Here is a 25061-nt window from a genome sequence, read left to right as displayed (position 1 = left end):
CAAGAGGGGTTGCATCAGGAAGGGCATCTGGCGTAAAAACTGTGCCAAAGAAATATGAGCGTTCATCTGAGATGACACGCTGTGGTGACCCCTAACGGGACAAGCCGAAAGAAAAAGAAGAAGACAAATACAAATTGATAAATCAAAATACTCTCTGGTATTGTTCAGGGGGGCCCAGACCAAATGTGTGTAACCAGCCCGCGGAATGCAGTTTGGGGATCACTGGTCTGAAATATGTAAACAGTATTTGTACTTTGCATATTTGAGACAGAGGTATTTAGTTAAATATTTAATTCTAAAACCATATAAATATATAGAGTATTATAAATTTATAATGGAAATTATAAAACACAGACTCTATTACATTACTTTGTAGTTACCATTCATCACTCGGAGACTTCTGCTGGAGCTGACGTGTGGGTACCAGAATCAACAGTATAGCATTTATACTCTGCATACTTAAGACAAAAATTTGTCCTGTCCAGTTAAACAATAACAATAAACCAACTTTTATTGCAGAACAGAAAGTCCCAAACAAAGTAAATGTGTGACGTCTTCTCGTGATGTCCGGCATGCAATGGTTACATCACTTCCCTTTTGCCGGTGCCCCTTCTTTGATAAGAACAAAAGAGATAAGAGAGAGAGAAAAAGAGAGAGAGATGAAGCTAGGAGAGGATGGCAGAGTAAGAGAAGAGAGAGAGAGAGAGAGAGAGAGAGATGGAGAGAGAGAGAGAAGAGAGGAGGAGATGAGAAGAGAGAGAGAGAGAGCGAGAGAGAGAGAGGAGAGAGAGAGGAGAGGAGAAGAGAGAGAGAGAGAGAGCGAAGAGAGAGAGAGAGAGAGAGAGAGAGAAGAAGAGAGGAGAGAGGAGAGAGCGAGAGTAGAGAGAGAGGAGAAGCTGAGATAGCTATCTCTGAGAGCTCTCGAGAGAGCTAGAGCGAGATAGATCTCGACTCTATCTCTTCTCTCTACTCTCTCTCTCTCTCTCTCTCTCTCTCTCTCTCTCTTCTCTCTCTCTCTCTCTCTCTCATCCTCACAAGGGTCGTGGGAGTGCTGTAGCCAATCCCAGTTATCATCAGCAGGAAACAAGTTGTCAGCGAATTGCAGGGCTCATGGAGACAGACAACAGTCACATTCACAACCATACCTAGGGGCAATGTAGAGTCTCCAGTTAATGTATGTTTTTGGGAGGAAACCGGAATACCCAGAGAAAACCCACACAGGCATGTGGAAAACCTGCAAACTCCACACAGGTAGGGCTGGGATTTAAACCCCAGTCCTCAGAACTGTGAGGCCAACGCTCTAAAGCTGCATCACCGTGCCGCCATGGGGGAAAAAAACATGGGACAGACAACAGGTCTGAGACAGACAACACATCATGCCCAGATCAGATTACAAGACAAATCACGCCGACTGCATTATGAGGACAAAATGAGAAAAAAAACATCTGTTGGTGGTCACCGATGTTCAGGAACAGGACGTTAAACTCAGGGGTAGTTTGTATAGTCATATACTTTTAATATGATACAATTCGCAAGCAGTGTGTACAAGGCAGGGTAATGATCACACTCATGACAGTCGGCCATTGGTGTATCAATGTGTGTGTGAGTGGGTGAATATGAGGCATTATAAAGTGATTTGGGCACTGCGATGGCGGGGATAAAAGTGCTATAGAATTCCAGTCCATTTGCCTTTTTTCAATTTATCTAAATTAGTTCTGAATGGATCTTGAATGGGAGATGTTTCTGTCTCAATTTTATTCATTGACAAACATGGCAAAACACTTTGTCATTGGCTGAGTCTGCACACATTATTTTTTTGACATCATATTTTAGATTTTGTCAACAAAATTAACATTGGTGGGGACAGGTTAATTTTGTGTCAAATAGTACCTTATTGTGTCTTATCAATGAGACTAGTTTGGAAGAGGTGTTAAAACTGAATGAGAACAGCCACTGAAAAAACAGATCAGACTTATGGCTCTTCCTATGATATTGATCTTTCATTTTTCAACAGAAAAGAAGCTTGAGTTAGTTTGCATTGCTTCTTTTTTTAAAAAAATCTGTTACACCTCAGCTATTTCCGCTACCACCTCCAACATCGTATCAGATTTCTAGATCCGATCGTATGTCATTACATACCTTTGACACCAAGGCCTTGGTCCTTGTTTTTTTGGTTGGCTGAATTGTTTCTGTGACTTCTGACCAAACTGCAAAACAATAATTAGAATTGCGTATCAGACCTTTATAAAGTTTGTTTTCATTGGTGCTGTCATTGGGTTGATTGTGTGTCACATTTAACCAACTGCCATCAATCTAGTCAGTAACCTGACTTACAGTATTATTTAAGGCAGGGGTGTCAAATATACACCCCAGAGGGCAAACTCATTTTTATTGCAGTCACTTCAGTGTTATGGTTTCCTTATGAGTGTGAAGCCATATAAATCTCGGATTGTGTCTTAATACATAGCAACAAGTTTTGAAATCAGAAGACATGAAAACAAATTGTTCAGATGTTACTCAAGACAATTTCAGTTTTTAGGTTAAAGTCGGGGCACATGATTTGCTTGTCGTGGCCACATAAAATTATGTTGCAGGCCGGATTTGGCACTCAGGCCTGAGTTTGATCTCGATGTGCTTGGGTGTACACTACGGAAATTTCAAAGTTAAAAAATACATATGACGTGGTAGTAGGGATGAAGGATAATTTTGTGAACGTAGAAAACTGATTCATTTAATTTCTAAGTGCAATGCTACATTTTTCAGTTCCAAATACCTGTGACTTAAAGTTGTGTGCCTTAAAATACAATCACTATGAACAGTTCCTATCCACACATGTAGATGACAAACTGAAGCAAAATTTTCTCAAGAAATCAGATGTATTATAAAATATCCATCCATCCATCCATTATCTGAGCCGCTCAACTTACAAGGGTCGTGGGAGTGCTGGAGCCAATCCCAACTATCATCAGGAAGGAGGCAGGGTACACCCTTAACTGGTTGCCAGCTAATCTATTCTAAAATCATGTTTTTTTTTAAAAAAAAAGTTATCAAATCAAGATTTTCCCAAAGTCCTTGTTCGATTTGCATGAAAGCAAAGGGAAAAACATCAAATTAGGGCCCTAAACTACAAAGACTCTGATACCCCTAACCTTTGCATCAGCCAAACCTCATGCTACTACAGCTAAAAAAACTTGCATCTCATGCAACAAAAATAAACTTGTATCTTGATTTCAAGTCAAATTTTTAACATTGGTAAAGCAACATAGTTACCATAATTACTCGTGGATAATGAGCACACAAAATACATATTGTAGGTATCAAAAGTTTAGGTGTCAAAGGTTCAAAAAGTTTAAAAAAAATCTTTAAAAATAAAACGAGGGATACTGGTTAATATTTTTGGGGGAGAAAATTGTATAAATTAGTTTTATGTCTGTCGCTTGGCAATTTTACATTTTATTAAAGGATATAATAAAATTGATGCTTAATTTACTCATAAATAATATTTAATATTGTTGCAGTGGTGGACACCAGTGTTTTTCTGTTAACGCTAATTTTAAGGAAGAACCTGCTCCTCCAGTGTGTCATAAACACGTGCTACAAACTTGCACAATTCCTTGACAAACAGGCACATCCACAATCTTGATGCCATTTTAAAAATAATAATACAGTGGTACCTCTACTTACGAATGTCTCTTCTAACGAAAGATTCCGGTTATGAAAAGCCTCCCCGGAATTTTTTTTGTCTCTAGTTATGAAAGAAATTCAGGATATGAAAGGAAAAAAACTGGAAAGGAAAAAACGTAAACGTGTACTGTACTGTATCTTGGTTTGAAAGCGGTGTGACAGAGCTGCTCTCCCATTGGCCACCGCCAGAACATCTTCCTGGCATTGCATTGGCTAAGAGAGATGCTAATCTTTAGCCATGACGCACATCCTGTCTCTTGGTTTGTATGGCACACTCGAGCAGCTCCAACTATCGACTAGCATGTAGCATCTTGCTGGCATCAAATCACTCCATCGGCTCGGAGCAACGTCAATCTTTTTTTTCTTTTTGGTGTGGGGTGGGGGGGACATCAGTCTTTACCCGTGATGCATTTCAATCAATCTTTCAATTTTTTTTCACCACGGGCCCCAAGAAATTGATGGAGGAGCAAAAGAGAACTATTTTGTCCATCAAAAACAAAACAAGAAATTGTACAGAAATATGAAAGACATGCGTGCATGTGGCTTCTTGTTGCTGCTGCTGCTCGGCGGGATTTTGAGAGGTATGAAGTGGAGGTTGAACCTGAAGTTAAGGAAATTGTTTTCCTGGGAAAGGCTGAAGACATCGACGAGTTGGTTCAGGAGTACCACCAGGATCTTTCGACAGAGAAGCTAAAGGCTGGAGGTGATGCAACACACAACAATGCAGGAGCAGTTTGCGGCGGAGAGGAGGAGGAATCCATCCACTATTCCGTCAGACAGAATAAAAAAAGTGTTGACAAAACTCCATGACATTTCCAAATTTATTCAAAAGAATCATCTGGAAAATGTTTTAATGTGTATTAAAAGCCATCAAAGTCAAACATACTTGGATTGGTACTTAAGGAAACATTGAAAGTTAATGTTAATGTTTGATCTGAATTTATGGTTTGTGGAATTTATAATTTTAGTGGAATTTGGTTGTGTAGGTGCCTCCGCTTTTGAAGACGCCACGCACTCAACACCAAAGGTAAATTGACATAATTTGGTATTATTCTTTACATTACATACACTTTGAATGCTTATTTCTGGTGCCCAAGTGGGGTGGAGTCGGAGTCTTGGAACGTATTAGGCAATCTACATGTAAAATGTGTTTCTACTTAGGAAAGTTTCCCGTTACGAAACAACTTCCAGAACAGATTAATTCCGTGATGCGGGGGGGTGTCAAACAGCCACACTCATAATCACACCTTGGGGCAATTTAGAGTGTCCAATTAATGTTGCATGTATTTGGGATGTGGGAGGAAACTGGAGTACACAGAGAAAACCCACACAGACACAGGGAGAACATGTACTGTAAACTCCACAGAGGCAGTGCTGGGAATTAACCGAGGTCCTCAGACTGTGAGGTCAACGCTTTACCAGCTGAGCCACCGTGCCGCCCAGGTCTATTTATATTCTTGTAAAAATAATTAACTGACAGAACACAGCATTCTGGGCAACTATATTTATAACCATGCTAAGTCTGCTGGGAAATCCTTCGACGTCGCGTGCAGACATTGTCTAAACATGGCGGCTTGCTATCAGAACTGATCTGTGGCATAGATGATTTTAACTACTTTTTATTTTTTACCAAGTTGTTGCTTTCACAAAACAATCACAACTACTGTGCTAAACACACAACTGCTAATTACTTTGATTAAAAAAAAGAGTTCCAAGTACTGTAATTTCTCGTGTGTAATGTGCATTCATGTTTAATACGCACCCCCAAAATTGATCTCAAAATTCGGGAAAAACTTATCTATGTATTGTACATTTTTACAATGCATGATTTTGCTTCTAACACAGCAGCCCTATGGGGGCACTAACCAGTGCAATCTGTAGGCCGGTCCCAAGTCCAGATAAATGCAGAGGGTTGCATCAGGAAGGGCATCCGGCGCAAAAACTGTGCCAAACAAATATGAGCGTTCATCTAAAGAATGGGTAAGTACGGCATGCAGAAAAGAAACTTTGAGGGACAGATGGAGGTGGACTTTGCAAAAAGGATGGAGATGGCTGTAGTGAACACTTATTTCCAGAAGAGGGAGGAACATATATTGAGGTAGAAGCATGCAGGTGGATTATATTTTGTGCAGACGATGTAATCTGAAGGAGGTTACTGACTGTGAAGTTGTGGTAGGGGAGAGCGTAGCTCCACAACATGGGATGGTGGTGTGTAGGATGACTCTGGTGGTTGGGAGGAAGATGAAGAAGACAAAGGTAGAGCAGAGAACCATGTGGTGGAAATTGAGAAAGGAAGAATGTTATGCAGCCTTTCGGAAAGAGGTGAGACAGGCTCTCGGAAGACTGGACTACGACAGCCAAAGTGATCAGAGAGACATCCAGGAGAGTACTTGGTGTGTCTTCTGGTAGGAAAGGGGAAAAGGAGACTTGGTGGTGGAACCCCAAAATAGAGGAAGTCATATAAGGAAAGAGATTAGCGAAGTGGTGGGACACTAAGAAGACTGAGGAGAGGCGAAAGGAGTACATCGAGATGCGACGTCGGCCAAAGGTCGAGGCGGCAAAGGCTAAACAACAGGCATATGACAGAGGGATAGAGATGGGAAGGATGTGAAGCAGGTAAGAGTGATTAAGGATAGAGATGGAAATGCGTTGACTGGTGCCAGTAGTGTGCTAAATAGATGGAGAGAATACTTTGAGAAGTTGATGAATAAAGAAAATGAGACAGAAGGAAGAGTAGAAGAGGCAAGTGGGAAGGACCAAGAAGTGGCAATGATTAATAAGGATGAAGTTAGAAAGGCACTACAAAGGATGAAAAATGGAAAGGCAGTTGGTCCTGATGACATACCGGTAGAGGTATGGAAGCAATTTGCAGAGATGGTTGTGGAGTTTTTGAACAACTTATTCAACAGAATACTAGCGGGCGAAAAGATGCCTGAAGAATGGAGGAAAAGTGTTCTAGTTCCCATTTTTAAGAACAAAGGGGATGTTCAGAGCTGTGGGAACTATAGCTGAATAAAGATGATGAGCCACACAATGAAGTTATGGGAAAGAGTAGTGGAGGCTAGACTCAGGACAGAAGTAAGTATCTGCGAGCAACAGTATGGTTTCATGCCTAGAAAGAGTACCACAGATGCATTATTTGCCTTGAGGATGCCTGTGGAAAAGTACAGAGAAGGTCAGAAGGAGCTACATTGTGTCTTTGTGGATCTAGAGAAAGCCTATGACAGAGTACCAAGAGAGGAACTGTGGTACTGCATGCGTAAGTCTGGTGTGGCAGAGAAGTATGTTAAAATAGTACAGGACATGTATTATGGCAGCAGAACAATGGTGAGGTGTGCCTTAGGTGTGACAGAGGAATTTAAGGTGGAGGTGGGACTGCATCAGGAATCAGCTCTGAGCCCCTTCCTGTTTGCAGTAGTAATGGATAGGCTGACAGACGAGGTTAGACTGGAATCCCCTTGGACCATGATGTTCGCAGATGATATTGTGATCTGCAGTGAAAGCAGGGAGCATGCAGAGGAACAATTAGAAAGATGGAGACATGCACTGGAAAGGAGAGGAATGAAGATTAGCCGAAGTAAAACAGAATATATGTGCGTGAATGAGAAAAGTGGATGGGGAAGAGTGAGGCTACAGGGAGAAGAGATAGCGAGGGTGGACGACTTCAAATACTTCAAATTCGGGTGCGATTTTTCAGTTTTGTTGCAGTTTGGTGCCCAAGTATTTCAGAAAAGCATTTTCATTAAACAAAACAGCCATAATGAAATGAATGATGATTGTTGTTCAGTCATCAGCTGTATTTAAAAATACATTTATTTCACATATTCTGCCAGGGTATGTAAACTTTTGAGCACAACTCTACAGAAATGGAGGCATACGGAGGTATACCTACCCCTGTCATATTGTAATAAAAGTGTAGGCTACATCTGTTTCATAATCTCTAGGTAGCGGTGGTAGATTAGAAACTGAAACTGTACCCCTTGCATGACCTCTAGATGAGAGTGGCATATCACAGAGTGTACAGATTTTTCATAACCTCTAAATTTTCAGTAGAAATTTAGAAGGTATTCAGTTTAATATACAGTACATTACTGACTTTTGAGAGGCGGCACTGTGGCACAGCTATTAGAGTATTGGCCTCATAGTTAAGAATTGGGGTTCAAATCAAGGCTCTACTTGAGTGGAGTTTGCATGTTCTCCACCCGGCTGCGGATCCCAAAAACATGCATTCAGTGGAGACTCTAAATTGCCCCTGTGAGTGCTGTTGTCCGTTTCATGTGCTCTGCGATTGGCTGACAACCAGTTCAGGGTGTACCCTTCCTCTGTCCAATGACATCTGGGATTGGCTTCAGCACTCCTGCAAGCCTCATGAGCATAAGCAGCTCATAAAATGGATGGATAGATTACTTTTGTCAATTATTGACAGCTGGGATAGGCTCCAGCACTCCCCGTGACCCTCGTGAGGATAAGCAGCAAAGAAAATGGATGGGTGTTTGTTGTGTTATGTCAGTGTTAATTATGTTAATGTTAATAGACCTTGTGTGTATCCCTCTTCTGTATCCATGTATTTTTTTGTTTTTATTTTCCACCAGGAGAGAATGTGGCATTGACACCAAGGACATGCCAATTTTTCACTGTATTGCGCAATTATTTAGCACCTTTCTGACACACTGGAGGGGCAAGTACTGTATTCCTCAAAGTTGCAGTGTCAAAATGACAAGACTGGGGCGAACCACTGACACAATATTGAACACATTATTTCGGATTAAATAAAAGTCTCAGTGTGATTAATAAAATTTAAGGCAGAAAACATGCCAAAATATAATTTGTAAATTTTAATAAAGCATTTCAGCATATGAACATATGAATGGATAGAAAGTTGTGGTCCACATTGAACGTAGGTAGAAGACTTTATTTCTGGGACTGACTTTAAAGGGGTGCAAAACCTAGTCAAGAACATATTATACACGAAAAAATTATGGGAATGTGTTATTTTCACATAATTTTCAAAAACGTGGTTAATAATTCAGTTATTCAGATGCCAATGAAATACAAAAATACTCACAGGAAACGTCTCTCTTTGCAGTATTTTTCTTCCGTCTAATTGGGAATTCATCAATCTTCAGTTCTCCCTCATCAGAGACGTATTCATACTCATCTCTCAATGGCTTGGGTTTGTCTTCTTTTATGTTTTGCATCCCAAAAATACTTGTGTCAGTCTGAGTTTTTGGTGTCTTTGAGCTAAATAGGAAACACGATAAAAGGGAGCTCATTCGCTTGGCACTTGGTACATGAATTTTGCTGAAACTCTTTTTTTAAGTCAAAGAAAAAAATACATTTTAATAAACCATTCTTATAGCATGTTAAAAGTAAGGGTGCTCTGATCAAGGAATTTTATTTATTTATTTTCAAAGTGGTCAAGGAAGCGGTCACATAAAATCCATCAAGTTTGATGTTGCCAATCCCCATTCAGACCATGCGAAGGATGGAGAAGCTGTTTGACTATGAGCCCCTCCCAGATGACCGAGCTTTTCACCCTATCTCAATAGGAGAGTCCAGACACCAGGAGGAGGAAACTCATTTCAGCCTCTTGTATCCAGGATCTTGTTCTTTCGGTCATGACCCACAGCTCCTAACCATGGCTATGGATGTAGATCGACCGATAAACTGACAGCTTTGCCATTCGATTTAGCTCTTTCTTTACCACAACGGACCGAAACACAGATCGCCTTACTGTAGATGCTGTACCAAACCGCTTGTCGATCTCCTGCTACGTTCTTCCCTCATTTGTGAACAAGACCCCAAGATACTTGAACTCCTCGACTTGGGCAAGATCTCATACCCAACCTGGAGAGGCCATGCCACCCATTGACCATGATAGCCCTATAGTTGGAACACACTCTCCTGTCCCCCTTCTTAAAAAGGAGACCATCAGCACTCTCTACCAATCTATACGCACTGTCCCCGATGTCCACACAATGTTGCATAAGCATGTCATCAAGGACAGCTCCACAACATCCAGAGCCTTTAGGAACTCTGAAGAATCCTTGCCACTGAGGAACTTCTTAAACACCTCGGTGACGTCAACCCTAGAGATAGAAGAGCCCAAGTCAGACAACATAGGCACACTTGGCAGTGAACCGCTCAAGTGAGAGTTGGAGATCACGGCATGATGAAGTCAACATAAGCACATCAGCCACAAAAAGCAGGGATGCAATACTGAGGCCATCAAACCGGACCCCATTTATGCCTCTACTGTCGAGAAATGTCCATATAAGTTATGAACAGAATCAGTGACAAAGGGAAGCTTTGGCAAAGTCCAATACTCACCTGAAATGAGCCCGTCTGACTCCCGGCAATGCAGCCCAAACTCTGACACCGGTTGTACAGGGACCGAACAGCCCATGTCAAAGGGGTTGGAAGCCCATTCTCCCAAAGCACTCTCAACAGGACTCCCTGATGGGATATGGTAGAACGCCTTTTCCAAGTGTTGAAAACACATGTACACTGGTTGAGCAAACTCACATGTACCCTTGAGGATCCTGTCGAGGGTGTAGTTCCACAAGCAGGACAAAAACCACGCTCCTCCTCCAGAATCCGGCATTCAACTTCCCAATGGACCCTCATCTCCAGCACCCCTGAATAGACCTTATCAGGGAGGCTGAGGAGTGTGATCCCCCTGTAGTTGAAACACACCCTCAGGCCTTCCTTTTTCAAAGTAGGGACCACCACTCCAGTCCACCAACCCAGAGGCACTGACCCTGTTGTCCACATGATGTTGGAGAGGAGTCAACCAGGTCAGCCCCACAACATTCAGAATCTTTAGGAACTTCGAGTGAATGTCATCCACTCCTGAGGACTTGCAACTGAGGAGCTTTTTAACCACCTCAACCCCAGAAATAGGAAAATCTACCTCAGACAATCCAGACTCTGCTTCTTCATGGGAAGGCATATCGGTGGAATTGAGGATGTCTTCAAAGTATTCTTCCCACCGATTCACAACATTATGAATCGAGGTCAGCAGCAATAGATAGTGTTGATGGTGCATTGCTTCCCCCTCCTGAGACACCGGATGGTGGACCCGAATTTCCTTGAAGCCATCCGAAAGTCTTTCTCCTTGGCCCAACTGAAGACCTCCAATTGCCAAGTTTTTGCTTTAGCAACCACCAAAACTGCATTCTGCTTGGCCAACTGGTACCCATCAGCTGTCTTGGGAGTCCCACAGGCCCAATGGTACTCCTCCTTCATCCTGACGGCATCACTCACTGTTGGTGTCCACCAATGTGTTTGTGGATTACGGCTACCCCTTCGTTGAGCTGTCACCTTATCGTAATGGAGGGGTTTGTGTGTTCCGATGATCCTAGGAGCTTAGTTTTCTGGGGCTTCACGCCCCTGGTAGGGTCACCTTTGGCAAAAAGGTCCAAGGTGAGGGACCAGACAAAGTACGACTCCAAAACCCCTATGACGAGTGCAAATGTTAGATCTTGGTTTCACTTGTGCGGACGTGGGTCACCAGGGCGCCCCTCTGGAGCCAGGCCTGGAGGTAAGGCTCAAAGGCAACCACCTGGTGGCCGGGCCCGCACCCATGGCCTCGATCAGGCACAGCCTGAAAGGGTAACCTGAGTCCCCCTTCCTTGGCAATCCGATCCCCGGTAGCAGAAACTACCTCTAGGGACATGGAATTACACCTCTTTGGCAGGGAAGGAGCACAAATTTGTGCGTGAGGTCGAGAAGTTCCGAATAGATATAGTCTGACTCGCCTCTACACACCACCTGGGCTCTGTTACCACTCCTCTTGAGAGGGGTTGGACTCTGTTCCACTCTGGAGAGACACTGAGCAGGTGTGGGTATACTTATTGCCGGACGGCCTGGGGCCTGTACTTTGGTGTTCACCCTGGTGGATGAGAATGTAGCCTCCCTCCACCTGGAGGTAGGGGGATGGGTTTTGACTGTTGTTTGTGCTTATGCACCAAACAGCAGTTCAGAGTACCCACCCTTTTCTGGAGTCCTAAGAGGGAGGGCTGAAGAGTGATCCCTCTTGGGACTCCATTATTCTGCTGGGGGGAGTTCAATGCCCACGTGGGCAATGACAGTGAGACCAAGAAGGGCGTCATTGGGAAGAATGCCCCCCTGTTCAGAACTCGAGTGGTGTTCTGTTATTGGACTTCTGTGCTCCGATGTCAATGTTCAGGCGTAAGGGCACCAGGACACTCTAGGTCGCAGTTAGATGATCGACCTTGTAGTTGTGTCATTGGACTTGTGACCACATTTCTTGGACACTTGAGTGAAGAGAGGGGCGGAGCTGTCAACTGATCACCACCTGGTGGTGAGTTGGCTCCAATGCTGGGGGAAGCAGTCACGTATTGTGAGGGTCTGCTGGGAACAGCTGGTAGATTCCCCTGTCAGAAAGAATTTCAACTCCCACCTCCAAAAGAACCTTGCTCACGTTTCAGGAGAGGCGGTGGACATTGAGTCAGAGTGGACGATCCAGTACCTGTCGTGGCTGCAACCCCCGAACACGATGGTGGACACCAACAGTGAGGGATGCTGTCATACTGAAGAAGGAGTCCTATTGGGCATTTTTGGCCTGTGAGATTTCCGAGGCAGGTGATAGGTTCCAGCTTGCATTGGTGGTCACTGAGGCAAAAACCCAGGCATGGGAGGAGTTCGGTGAGGCCATGGAGAATGACTTAAAGACGGCTTTGGGGATATTCTGGTGCCCCGTCCAGCGTCTCGGGAGGGGGAAGCAGAGCATCGTCAACTCTACGTATAGTGGGTATTGGGCACTGCTGACCTGAACTCTGGATGTTGTGAGTCGGTGGGGAGAAGACTTCGAAGACCTCCTCAATTTCATCAACACACCTTCTCATGAGGAAGCTGAGTCTGGGTTGTTTGAGGTGGGTTCTTCTATCTCCGGGGTTGAGGTCACCGAAGTGGTTAAAAAGCATCTTGGTGGCAGGGCCCCCAGGGGTGGATGAGATTTGCCCTGAGTTCTTAAAGGCTCGAGATGTTGTGGGGTTCTCCTGGTTGACACACCTGTGCAACATCGCGTGGACATCTCAGATTCAGGAGGACCAATGGGTTTTTCGTCCCGGCCGTGTAACAGTGGACCAGTTCTGCACCCTCAGCAGGATCCTCAAGGGTGCATGTGAGTTCGCCCAACTAGTCTACATGTGCTTTGTGGACTTGGAGAAGGTACTCTTCAGGATTATGGGGAACCTAAACCCCTGATGCGGGCTGTTCGGTCCCTGTACGACTGCTGGCAATAAGTCGGACTAGTTTCCGGTGAGAGTTGGAGTCCGCCAATACTGTCCTTTGTCACTGATAATTTTTATGGACAGAATCTCTAGGTGCAGCTGAGGCGTAGAGGGTGTCCAGTTTGCATCTCTGCTCTTTGAGAGAAGTGATTCAGACTTTGTATCAGTCCGTTGTGATAAAGAGGGAGCTAAGTCGAAAGGCAAAGCTCTCAATTTACCAGTTGATCTACGTTCCTACCCTCACCCAAGGGCATGAGATGTGGGTCGGGACCGAAAGAACAAGATCCTGGATACAAGGGGCCGAAATGAGGTTCCTCCACAGTCTGTCTAGGCTCTCCGTTAGAGATAGGGTGAGAAGCTCGGTGATCCAGAAGGGGCTCAGTGTCGAGCCGCTACTTCTCCGCATTGAGAGGAGCCAGATAAGGTGGCTGGAGCATCTGATCCGGATGCCTCCCAGACACCTCCCTGGTGAGGTGTTCCGGGTATGTTCCACCGGAAAGACACCCTAAGGATGGCCCAGGACAAGCTTGAGAGAGTAGGTCTCTCAGCTGGCCTGGAAACACCTCGGGATGCCTCCATAAGGGCTGGAAGAAGTAGCTGGGAAAGGGAAGTCTGGGTATCCCTGCTGAAGCTACTGGAGAAGCGGTAGAGGATGGATGGATGGATGGATTACCGCTACGACAGCTCTAGTTGGACACCTCAGCAATGGAGGCGCGGAACATTGTCCACTCAGACTCAATGTTCCCCGCCTCTCCTGAAGCATTAGCAAAGTTCCTTCTGACAGCTGTTCCCAGCAGACCCTCACATTACATTTGGGTTTGGCACCCAAAAAAAAAAAAAAAATCCAAACCTTTCTGACCCTCTATACAAAAAGTAATTGCCCGCTGAATCTAATAATGGGTTGTGCCTCTCTTGGCAGCATTCACTGAAATCAAGTGTTGACTTGGCCACTCCAAAACCACAGCATAATTCTTTTTTCCCCATCATTCACATTAAGTTGTCTTGGTCCTGAGGTAGCAAATCAGCTAAAGACAATCACAATGCCATCATGTTTTGTTCATCAAATGCTCTACCATTTTTACGCCAGATGTAATTCGATTAAAAACTTTCAAAAAGTTTAATATTTGACCTGTCACTACAGAGAATGTTTCTCCAAATCTTGAGAATTATTAAGATGGTTTTTTGGGGCAAATATGAGACAAGCCTTTGTAATATTTGCTGACAACAGGGGTTTTTGCGCGGGAACTCTTCCATGTATGCCATTTTTGGCTCATTGTCTTTTTTATGGTAGAGTCATTAACTGAGGCCAGTGAGGCCTGCAGGTTTTTAGATGTTGTTTGAGGTTCTTTTGTGACCTCCTGGATAAGGCGTCGCATTCTTAGAGTAACTTTAGTTGGTTCACTTCTTGACACTATTCCCACTTTCCTTTATTTGTGGAAATCGGCTCTGACAGTGGGTTCAGTACACAGTGTTGACGGTGCACTGATGTCCCCTTCCTGAGACGTCAGATGATGGACCAGAATTTCCAGTCTGGAAATCTTTCTCATTGCCCTCACTAAACTCCTCTCATACCCGAGTTTTTGCAACCACTAAAGCTGCTTTATGCTTGGCCACTCAGTACCCAAACGCTGCCCCAGAGGTCGCACGGGCCAAATGACCAATAAGACTCCTTCTTCAGCTTGACGGCATCCCTCATTCATTAGTGTACACCAACAGGTTGGGAGATTTCCGCCATGACAGGCACAGAATTCCTGACAGCTACAGTTCGGTCTGCCACCTTGGCAATAGAGGCACGGAATATGGTCCACTTGGACACATGGGCCCCCGCCACCCCCAGAACATGAGCAAAGTTCTTTCAGCAGTGGGAGTTGAAACTCCTTCTGACAGGGGATTCTACCAGATGTTTCCAGCAGACCATCACAATCGGTTTCAGCCTTGGCACATCAGGCATCTTCCCTCACCATTAGCGCCAACTCACCACCAGGTGGTGATTAGTTGACAGCTCCACCCCATTCTTCACCCGAGCGTCCAAGACATGCGGTCACATGACACACCATTCTCCAGCATTCCCTTTAAGGATTACAAAAGTGTGGATACTCTGAACTGTTGTCTGGTGCATAGGCACAAACAATAGTTGGGACCCGTCCCCCCCCCTTCCAAAGGCGAAAGGACGCTACCCTCTCATCCACTGGGGTGAACCCCAAAGTACAGGCACCGAGCTAGGTGCAATAAGCCTACCCCACACTGCTTGGCGCCTCTCACCGTGCACATCTTAAGAGTGGAACAGAGTCAACCCTCTCAAGAGGACTCGTACCGGTGCCTAAGCCATGTGTTCAGGCAAGGGCGGCAATATCTCGTCGGAACCTCTCGACCTCACACACCAGCTTGGACTTCTTCCCTGCAAGAGAGGTCACATTGCACATCCAGAGCCAGCTTCTGTCGTCGGGGATCGAATCACCAAGGTCTCTGCCTTCAGCCATCGGACAGCTCACACTGCATCTAAACCCTATGGCCCCTCCCACAGCCCATGGGAAGAGGGACCTTGTGACAATACAAGTTACAACAGTCATAAACTCAAGCAAACTTGCTCGCAACGACCGTAATGAACTTGAGCAAGGTGTGCGGGTGCCCCCTCTCTACTTCGCACTTCACCTATTGCGGGTTCAGTGGATCGCTTTTTTTTTTTCCCACCCACCCCCCAAAATTACGGTATGATGCATTGATACAAGGCGTGTGATGGTCCCTGACCAATGAGAGCATGTGTGGATTTCTCGTGAGCTGGTTAGTTGCGCATCATCAAAGCCCCACACAGCAAGTCTCCCTCCCCTGTCCTTCCCCTCCGCCATTTTATATGCTCTTTACTGTGTGCACGATAACCTCCCTAGTTCATAATGCTGCTAAAACGCTGTGCTGATGTAAAAGCTTCCTCCAAAGCACCAAGTGGAAGAAGAAGATGTGAAATGAGAGTATTGTTTGAAAAGGGAGCTGTGTTCACTTTATGGAAAGCAGATTTCAGAAAAACGACCCGGTGACGATGATGAGGAGGAAGAGGAAGATTATGACGATCGTCGAAAAAGTAAAACTTGTGTTTATGATCAAAGAAGGGTGGCACGGTGGCACAACTGGTAAAGCATTGGCCTCACAGTTCTGAGGACCCAGGTTCAATCCCGGCACTGCGTGTGTGGAATTTACATGTTCTCCACGTGCCTGCGTGGGTTTTCTCTGGGCACTCCGGTTTCTTCCCACATCCCAAAAACATTAATTGGACACTAAATTGTGAGTGCGACTGTTTGTCTCCATGTGCCCTGCAACTGGCTGGCAACCAGTTCAGGATGTACCCTGCCTCCTGCCCGTCGACAGCTTGGATAGGCTCAGGCACTCCCCACAACCCTTATGATGAGAAGCAGCAAAGAAAAGGGATGAATGGATGATCAAAGATGGCAGACACTACGCTTTTGTGACGCCATTATGGCATAAAGGAATCAGTGGTGCGCTACATAAAGAATGATGGTAAACATCCGTAAAACCGCTACAATAAAATAAGGAAGTGAAATGTGTGATGTGTGATGAACAGGCTGAAGAAAGTGTTGATGAACCTCAATTTGCAATGAGGGATTCACCCCCTCAAGGATGAGGCTTTTCAGCAAGCAAAGGTTCGTTTGAAAAATTTCAAAAGCATTACAACCTCTGAAGTGTGCGACAATACAGTACAAGCTGTCGAGTTCAGCAGTTGTGTTGACATTGTTATGTCCTTGAACAGGGGAATTTTGAAGCAGAAGCAAAAAACAAAGACGACACCATGTTTTTTCAAAGATAAAAACCTCAGTTACACCGGCAACGCTGATGGATTATTTGTACATAAAGTTCTCATATTTGCTCTCTTGTTTTGCTTTTAAAGCTTGATTCTATACATTCTTAAAGGAGAATTCCGGTGGTTTGGATTAACAATGTATCCAAAAGGTCATGTCATATGTACTGTATCTTGAAAATGTGATGTCAATCCTCTCTCATTTAATGGTGTTTGGAGAATATTTTCATCGGCAATTACGAATTTTCATGGGTGTCCCCATTTTGGCGGGTCACATGATCTACGTGTGCCGATTTGACGTAATAAGCACAACAAACAAAGGCTCCATTGCGAAGGGACACAATTATGGCCAGCGCTGATTTCTCGGATTTATCCTCATCTAATGGAGAAATAGCAATATTAGTTGATTGGGAAGACAGAGGAATACTTCCATACAGATTTGAACCTGTGGGTGTAAATAATGTTGACTTTTCGGATGGCTCTTTGGACGAACAAAAGCCTCCAGAGTTAGCTCAGGGCCCACCGCCGTAGCTCGCTTGTGGCCCGGGTTAGTGAATGAAAATTCCAATCTAAGAAGACTTAATTTAAGAATTATTAGTATTTACATTGCGGCACTGTGGTGCAAATGAAAAGTGTTGGCCTCACAGTTCTGGGAACCAAGGTTCAATCCCGGCCCTGTCTGTGTGGAGTTTGCATGTTCTCCCAGCCCCTGCGTGGGTCATCTCCGGGCACTCCGGTTTTCTCCCACATTCCAAAAACATGCAACATTAATTGGACACTCTAAATTGCCCCAAGGTGTGATTGTGAGTGCAACTGTTGTCTGTCTCTATGTGTGATTGGCCAGCAACCAGTTCAGGGTGCAGCCTGTGTTCCGTGTAAATTTAGAACGATGAAATCCCTGTTGTTTAAACCAGCAAAAGATAGCAAATCAGTTGTATTCCGTTTAACACAATTTAATCACTCACAAAATAATAAAATACAACAACAAACATCAACCAAACATATAAGAGTGTTCATAAACGACTTCCATAACGGATAGGTCGTGGCGTGGGCTAACCACGCCCGCCTCCGGCACAGTTAATCTGCAAGGCGGAGGTAGAAATTCAGATATTGTAGGTCAATGACAAAAAAAGAGGATGAAAACGACTAAGTCGGCAGAAGAAGCGGCATGCACAGTCCTTACAACTGTGTGTAGGGACTTTGAATGTTGGGACTATGACAGGAAAAGCTCAGGAGTTAGTTGACATGATAATTAGGAGAAAGGTTGATGTATTGTGCATCCAAGAGAGCAGGTGGAAAGGGAGTGGGGCTAGAAGTTTATGAGCAGGGTTTAAATTCTTATACCATGGGGTAGATGGGAAGCGAAGTGTAGTCATGGCTATTTTAAAAGAGCTGGCTAAGAATGTCCTAGAGGTGAAAATAGTATCAGATGGAGTGATGTGGTTGAAATTTTGAAATTGAGGTTACTGTGTATAGTGTGATTACCACAAGTAGGATGTGACCTTGAGCTAAAAGAGAAATTTTGGAAGGAACTAGACAAAGTAGTCCTGAGCATCCCAGAGAGAGAGAGTTGTGATTGGTGCAGATATCAATGGACATGTTGGCAAAGAAAACAGTGGCGATGAAGAAGTGATGGGTAAGTATGGCATTCAGCAAAGGAACTTTGAGGTTCAGTGGTAGTAGACTTCGTAAAAAAGGATGGAATTGACAGTGGTGAACGCTTATTTCCAGAAGAGACAGGAACAGAGTGATCTACAAGAGTGGAGGTAGGAGCACGCAGGTGGATTATATTTTGTGCAGACGATGTAATCTGAAGGAGGTTACTGATTGTAAGGTAGTGGTGGGAGAGAGTGTAGCTCAACAGTAAAGGATGTGGTGTGTCGGATGACTCTGGTAGCGGGGAGGAAGATTAAGAAGACAAAGGTAGAGCAGAGAATCAGGTGGTGGAGGTTAGGAAGAAAGAATGTTGTGTGGCCTTTCAGAAAGAGGTGAGACAGAGGTTCCAGATGGACAGGAAGAGCTCCCGGAAGACTGGAATACTACTGCCAAGGTACTCAGAGAGGCTGGCAGGAGAGTACTTGGGGTGCCTTCTGGTAGCAAAGGGAGAAGGAGACTTGGTGCTGGAACCCTAAAATACAGGAAATCATCCAAGCAAAGAGATTAGTGAAAAAGCAGTGGGACATGGAGATGAGTGAGGAGAGGCAGAAGGAATACATTGAGATGCGACATAGGGCAATGGTTGAGGTGACGAAGGCTATATATGAGGCATATGACAACATGTACACCAGGTTAGATATGAAAGAAGGAGAAAATTCTCTCTACAGGTTGGCAAGACAGATGGATAGAGATGGGAAGGATGTGCAGCAAGTAAAGGTGATTAAGGATAGCAATGGAAATATGTTGACTGGTGCCAGTAGTGTGCGAAGTAGATGGAAAGATTACTTTGAGAAGTTAATGAATGAAGAGAATGGGAGTTAAGGTAGAGTTGAAGAGACAAGCATGAATGACCAGGAAGTGGGAATGATTAGCAAGGGGGAAGTTAGAAAGGCACTGAAAGAATGAAAAATGGAACGACAGTTGGTCCTGATGTCATACCAGTGGAGGTATGGAAGCAATTTGGAGAGGTGGGTGTGGAGTTTTTGACCAACTTATTCAACAGACTACTAGCAGGAGAGTAGATGCCAGAAGAATGGGAGAAAAGTGTGCTCGTCCCCATTTTTAAGAACAAAGGCGATGTTCAGAGCTGTTCAAACTATAGAGGAATAAAGATGATCATCCACACAATGAAGTTATGGGAAAGAGTAGTGGAGGCTAGACTCAGGACTGAAGTAAGTATCTGCAAGCAACACGATGGTTTCATGCCAAGAAAGAGTACCACAGATGCATTATTTGCCTTGAGGATGCTCGTCTGGGTCAGTCACAATCCTGAGATAAACCTTTTGGACTATGTTTCTACCTTTCGAAAAAGGCTTTCGAAAGCTTGTGAGTTGGCCCGACAAAACATAAAAACTTATCAAGCCAAAATGAAACGAAATTATGACAAAAAGTCGAAAGAACGACATTCTTGGGGAAAAAGTGTTAGTCTCACTTTCCATTCCTGGCCAAGCACTCAGAGCTAGATATCAGGGTTCATATCTGATACACAAAAGGTTAGCGACACAGACTATATCCTCCTGACTCCTGGCCATCGTAAACATAAAAAGTTAAGTCATGTGAACCCAGCATTGCGACATGCTGGTGTGGCACTCAGGACCTTCAGTTCCGCAAAGCATGCTGGGAACATGTAATTAGCGTTTAAAGTGCACCATGTCTACTGTGAAGAATAGGGGTGGTAGCATCATGCTTTGGGTATGTTTTTCTGCACATAGGACAGGACGACTGCACTGTATTAAGGAAAGGTTGATCACGGCCATGTATTGTGAGATTTTGGGGAACAACCTCTTTCCCTCAGTCAGAGCATTGAAGATGGGTCATGGCTGGGTCTTTTAACCTGACAATGACCCGAAGCACACAGCCAGGATAACCAAGGAGTGGCTCCGTAAGAAGCATATCAAAGTTCTGGCGTGTTCCAGCCAGTCTCCAGACCTAAACCCAACAGAAAATCTTTGGGTTTTTTGAATCTTTGCAGAGGTGAAGGACCAGAGAAAGCACGACTCCAAAACCCTTCTGATGACTAAAAAAATTGGGTCTTGGTATCCCTTGCCTGGACGAGGGTCACCGGGGCCCCCTTCTGGAGCCAGGCCTGGAGGGAAGATGCCAGCCCAACATGGCAGGCCCAAAGATATTGTGAGGGTCTGCTAGGAACGGCTGGAAAATTCCCCTGTCAGAAGGAATTTCAACTCCCACCTCCGAAATAACTTTGCCCACGTCCTAGAGGAGGCGGGGGACATTGAATTAGTTTCCGGTGATCATGAGCGTCTGCAGTGATGCGGGTATTGTATCGGTCCGTTGTGGGAAAGAGGGAGCTAAGTCGAAAGGCGAAGCTCTCAGTTTACCAGTTGATCTACGTTCCTACCCTCATCAATGGGCATGAACTGTGGGTCCTGACCGAAAGAACAAGATCCGGAAACAAGGGGCCGAAATGAGTTTCCTCCACAGGGTGTCGGGGCTCTCCCTCAAAGATAGGATGAGAAGCCCGGACATCCGGGATGGGCTCAGTGTCGACCCGCTACTCCTCTGCATTGAGGGGAGCCAGATGAGATGGCTGCGGCATTTGATTTGGATCCCTCCCGGACGCCTCCTTTGTGAGGTGTTCCGGGCATGTCCCACCAGAAAGAGACACCGAGGACAACCCAGGACACACGGGAGAGACTGTCTCTTGGCTGGCTTGGGAACGCTTCATGATCCCTCCGGAAAAGCTGGGAGAAGTGGCTGGGGAAAGGGAAGTCTGGGTATCCCTGCTGAAGCTACTTCCCCACGACCTGACCCAGAAAAGCGGTAGATAATGGATGGATGGCTGGATACTCAAAATCACGCTTTTCCTGTCAGTGGCCCTTTAAACTTCTTGCAGGCGTTGAGACTTCCGTCTTTTTATCGTGAACATAATTCAATTTGATTTGCCATCATGATAGTGCGATGGTGAACGGTTCTTGCCGACAAAGCCATGTCTTTTTTTCGTTTGGTCATCTTGTTTTTATGCGAAGTTGTTAAAATGTTTATTGGCAACATAGGGGACGAATGCTTTGGCATACTCCCCATTTGTGAATGTAGACACACAGCAGAACCCTCCCTCTCTACAAAGCCTGTCCATTCTTGTTGAAAACTTTGGTGGTACTCATATTTTTTTTCTTTGAGCAACCTTTGTCAAAAGCATTTCCATAATTACATAATTGTTCCAACACGATCGGCATTCGACCCAAAGCCTGTGGACCATGGCAACCCCACAAGGATAAACCTTCTCTGCATCATTTGCATTGCCCGCACGACAGAAATCACATGTACAGTATGTCGTTATGAGGGCTTCGCTAGCCAAAAGAGCTAGGTATGGCTTGTGAGCCTTAGGTTCCCGAACCCTGCTGTGGGAGCAGTGGATGACCAATGGCAAGCACAGCTTGCGGGTGAATCCACCATGCAACTTTCCGGGAAGTCATTGGATGGCTCAACAGAGTATGGGCTTCCGTGACAACCAAAACCATCCTATCGGGATTCAGAAAGGCTGGAATCGGCTAGTTGTAGCTGCAATTGACGATGAGTCTAACGTAAGCGACATAGAAGAGGCCATCTACCTCTGGAATTGGTGGACTTGTTTAGTAGTGACACCGAGGATGAAGATTTCATTGGGTTTTAGTTACCGGATAGTTGGAGTGACAAGTATGGATTTGGTCAACCTCTGAGTATGTTATGTATGCTGTAGTTTTCGGAATAACTTCATATGTTATGTTGAAATACCAGGCACGTTTTCAGTTGTGTCATGTAACGTAAGGATACCGTTCAGCCTGTTGTTGCCTCAATTCCATTTTTATTTTAAATTGTCATTTAAATGACGTATGTTCTTGGTGGTGGATTTGATCAAATAAATTTCCCTCAAAAATGCGACTTATAGTGAAGAAAAAAAGTATTTGAACACCCTGCTATATTGCAAGTTCTCCCACTTAAAAATCATGGAGGGATCTGAAATTTTCATTGTAGGTGCATGTCCAATGTGAGAGAGACAATGTAAAAAGGAAAATCCAGAAATCACAATGTATGATTTTTCAATAATTTGTGTGATACAGCTGCAAATAAGTATTTGAACACCTGAGAAAACCAATGTCAATATTTGGTACAGTAGCCTTTGTTTGCAATTCCAGAGGTCAAACGTTTCCTGTAGTTGTTCACCAGATTTGAGTGGTGAACAACAGGTTTCGGTGGTCGTTGAGGCAAAAACCCGGGTGTGGACATATGGACAGGAAGTGGCGAGACTGTAGCTTTAGTTTGGCCAACACAACTGGGTGTGCCATAAATGGTCCATAGATGATATTTTGTGGCCCCCACCTTAATATGAAAGTATAATGGTAGTGAAGCCCTTGACTTTTATATGGATGGCAGTTTTACAGTGTTGTGTGCTGAGCAGACCAATCACACTGGGGTAGATGGCTATCGGGCGTGTGACATCGACCGGGCTATATGTAAGCAGAGAAACAATTTTCAATGACAAAGTTACAGCAGTGTTGCCAAGGAGTTTTTTTTTTAAATTTGCTTTAGTTTTACACACGTTTTAAACACCAGCATCCTTCATTGTATTTTGTGTTTAAAAACAAGATGTTTGAGAAGATAGGAATGTTTTTAATTTCTAATTTTAATTCCACATCTGCCTTTCCATTTTTCATCCTTTGTAGTGCCTTTCTGACTTCCCCCTTGGTAATCATTGCCACTTCCTGGTCCTTCATACTTGCCTCTTCAACTCTTCCTTCTCTCTCATTTTCTTCATTCATCAACTTCTCAAAGTATTCTTTCCATCTATTTAGCACACTACCGGCACCAGTGAACACATTTCCATCTCTATCCTTAATCACCCTTACCGGCTGCACATCCTTCAAATCTCTATACCTCTGTCTGGCCAACCTGTGGAGATCCTTTTCTCCTTCTTTCGTGTCCAACCTGGTGTACATGTCTTCATATGCCTCTTGTTTAGCCTTTGCCACCTCTACCTTTGCCCTACGTCGCATCTCGATACACTCCTTTCGCCTCTCCTCAGTCCTTTCAGTATCCCACTTCTTCTTCGCTAATCTCTTTCCTTGTATGACTCCTTGTATTTTGGGGTTCCACCACCAAGTCTCCTTCTCCCCTTTCCTACCAAAAGACACACCAAGTACTCTCTGCCTGTCTTTCTGATTACCTTGGCTGTCGTTGTCCAGTCTTCCGGGAGCTTCTGCTTTCCATCGAGAGCCTGTCTTACCTCTTTCCGAAAGGCCGCACAACATTCTTCCTTTCTCAGCTTCCACCACATGGTTCTCTGCTCTACCTTTGTCTTCTTAATCTTCCTACCCACCACCAGAGTCATCCTACACACTACCATCTTATGCTGTCGAGCTACACTCTCCCCTACCACTACTTTACAGTCAGTAACCTCCTTCAGATTACATCGTCTGCACAAAATATAATCCACCTGCGTGCTCCTACCTCCACTCTTATAGATCACTCTATGTTCCTGTCTCTTCTGGAAATAAGCGTTCACCACTGTCAATTCCATCCTTTTTTACGAAGTCTACTACCACTGAACCTCAAAGTTCCTTTGCTGAATGCCATACTTACCCATCACTTCTTCAACGCCCCTGTTTCCTTTACCAATACGTCCATTACAATCTGCACCAATCACAACTCTCTCGCTGTCTGGGATGCTCAGAACTACTTCATCTAGTTCCTTCAAGAATTTGTCTTTCAACTCTTGGTCACATCCTACCTGTGGGGCATAGCCGCTAACCACATTATGCATAACACCCTCAATTTCAAATTTTAGTCTCATCACTGGATCTGATACTCTTTTCACCTCCAAGACATTCTTAGCCAGCTCTTCCTTTAAAATAACCCCTACTCCATTTCTCTTCCCATCTACTACGTGGTAGAATAATTTAAACCCTGCTCCTAAACTTCTAGCCTTACTTCCTTTCCACCTGCTCTCTTGGATGCACGGAATATCAACCTTTCTCCTAATCATCATGTCAACCAACTCCTGAGCTTTTCCTGTCATAGTCCCAACATTCAAAGTCCCTACACTCAGTTGTAGGCTCTGTGCATTCCTCTTTTTCTTCTGACGATGGATCCGGTTTCCTCCTCTTCTTTGTCTTCGACCCACAGTAGCTGAATTTCCACCGACGCCCTGCAGGTTAGCAGTGCCGGGGGCGGGCGTTGTTAACCCGGGCCACGACCGATCCGGTATGGGATTCTTTAGATGAACGCTCATATTTGTTTGGCACAGTTTTTACGCCGGATGCCCTTCCTGACGCAACCCTCTGCATTTATCCGGGCTTGGGACCGGCCTACAGGCTCTCTGTATGATCTTAACAATGTGGGGTGTTGACGCACTCTTAACTGCTCCAAATGAAGAAGATTGCATCTTGAACAACTGTGACTCTTATAAGGAATGGTTCCTATTCATTGAATGTTTATTGTTCTTCGTTCTTGTTAGTTTGTTTTGTTGTTCTTCTCAGTACTCAACATGAATATCGTACCAGGGCAGCAGTGACTGCTGTAGAGAAATTTCTTGTATGTTGTTACACACTTACATACCATCAAAGTTGATTCTGAGTCTATCCATTAAAAAAAAAGGAACAGTGCACAATCAACATTACTGTACAATGTGCCCTTATCCATTCGCGGTTCATCGTTTGCGG

At 44.5% G+C, this 25061-nt stretch overlaps 1 protein-coding gene across 11 annotated transcripts in view; it reads right to left on the bottom strand.

The window, feature by feature from the left end:
* phf2 (PHD finger protein 2) overlaps positions 1-25061 on the bottom strand; it is a 236429-nt gene that overhangs the window by 39412 nt on the left and 171956 nt on the right. For 10 of the 11 annotated variants that reach the window (XM_061831399.1, XM_061831392.1, XM_061831393.1 and 7 more), the window contains 2 exons: positions 8750-8925; positions 2140-2207 (listed from right to left, as the gene is read on the bottom strand). The exons of the other annotated variant lie outside the window; for it this stretch is intronic. In XM_061831399.1, the coding sequence (XP_061687383.1) occupies positions 2140-2207; positions 8750-8925 (244 nt within the window). The remainder of the gene's footprint in view (positions 1-2139; positions 2208-8749; positions 8926-25061) is intronic. 11 annotated transcript variants of the gene reach the window in all.

This window comes from Syngnathoides biaculeatus, chromosome 10, assembly GCF_019802595.1.
Source record: "Syngnathoides biaculeatus isolate LvHL_M chromosome 10, ASM1980259v1, whole genome shotgun sequence".
NCBI lineage: Eukaryota > Metazoa > Chordata > Actinopteri > Syngnathiformes > Syngnathidae > Syngnathoides > Syngnathoides biaculeatus.
Note: the sequence above shows the minus strand (reverse complement) of the source record. Positions and strands in the feature narration are given on the sequence as shown.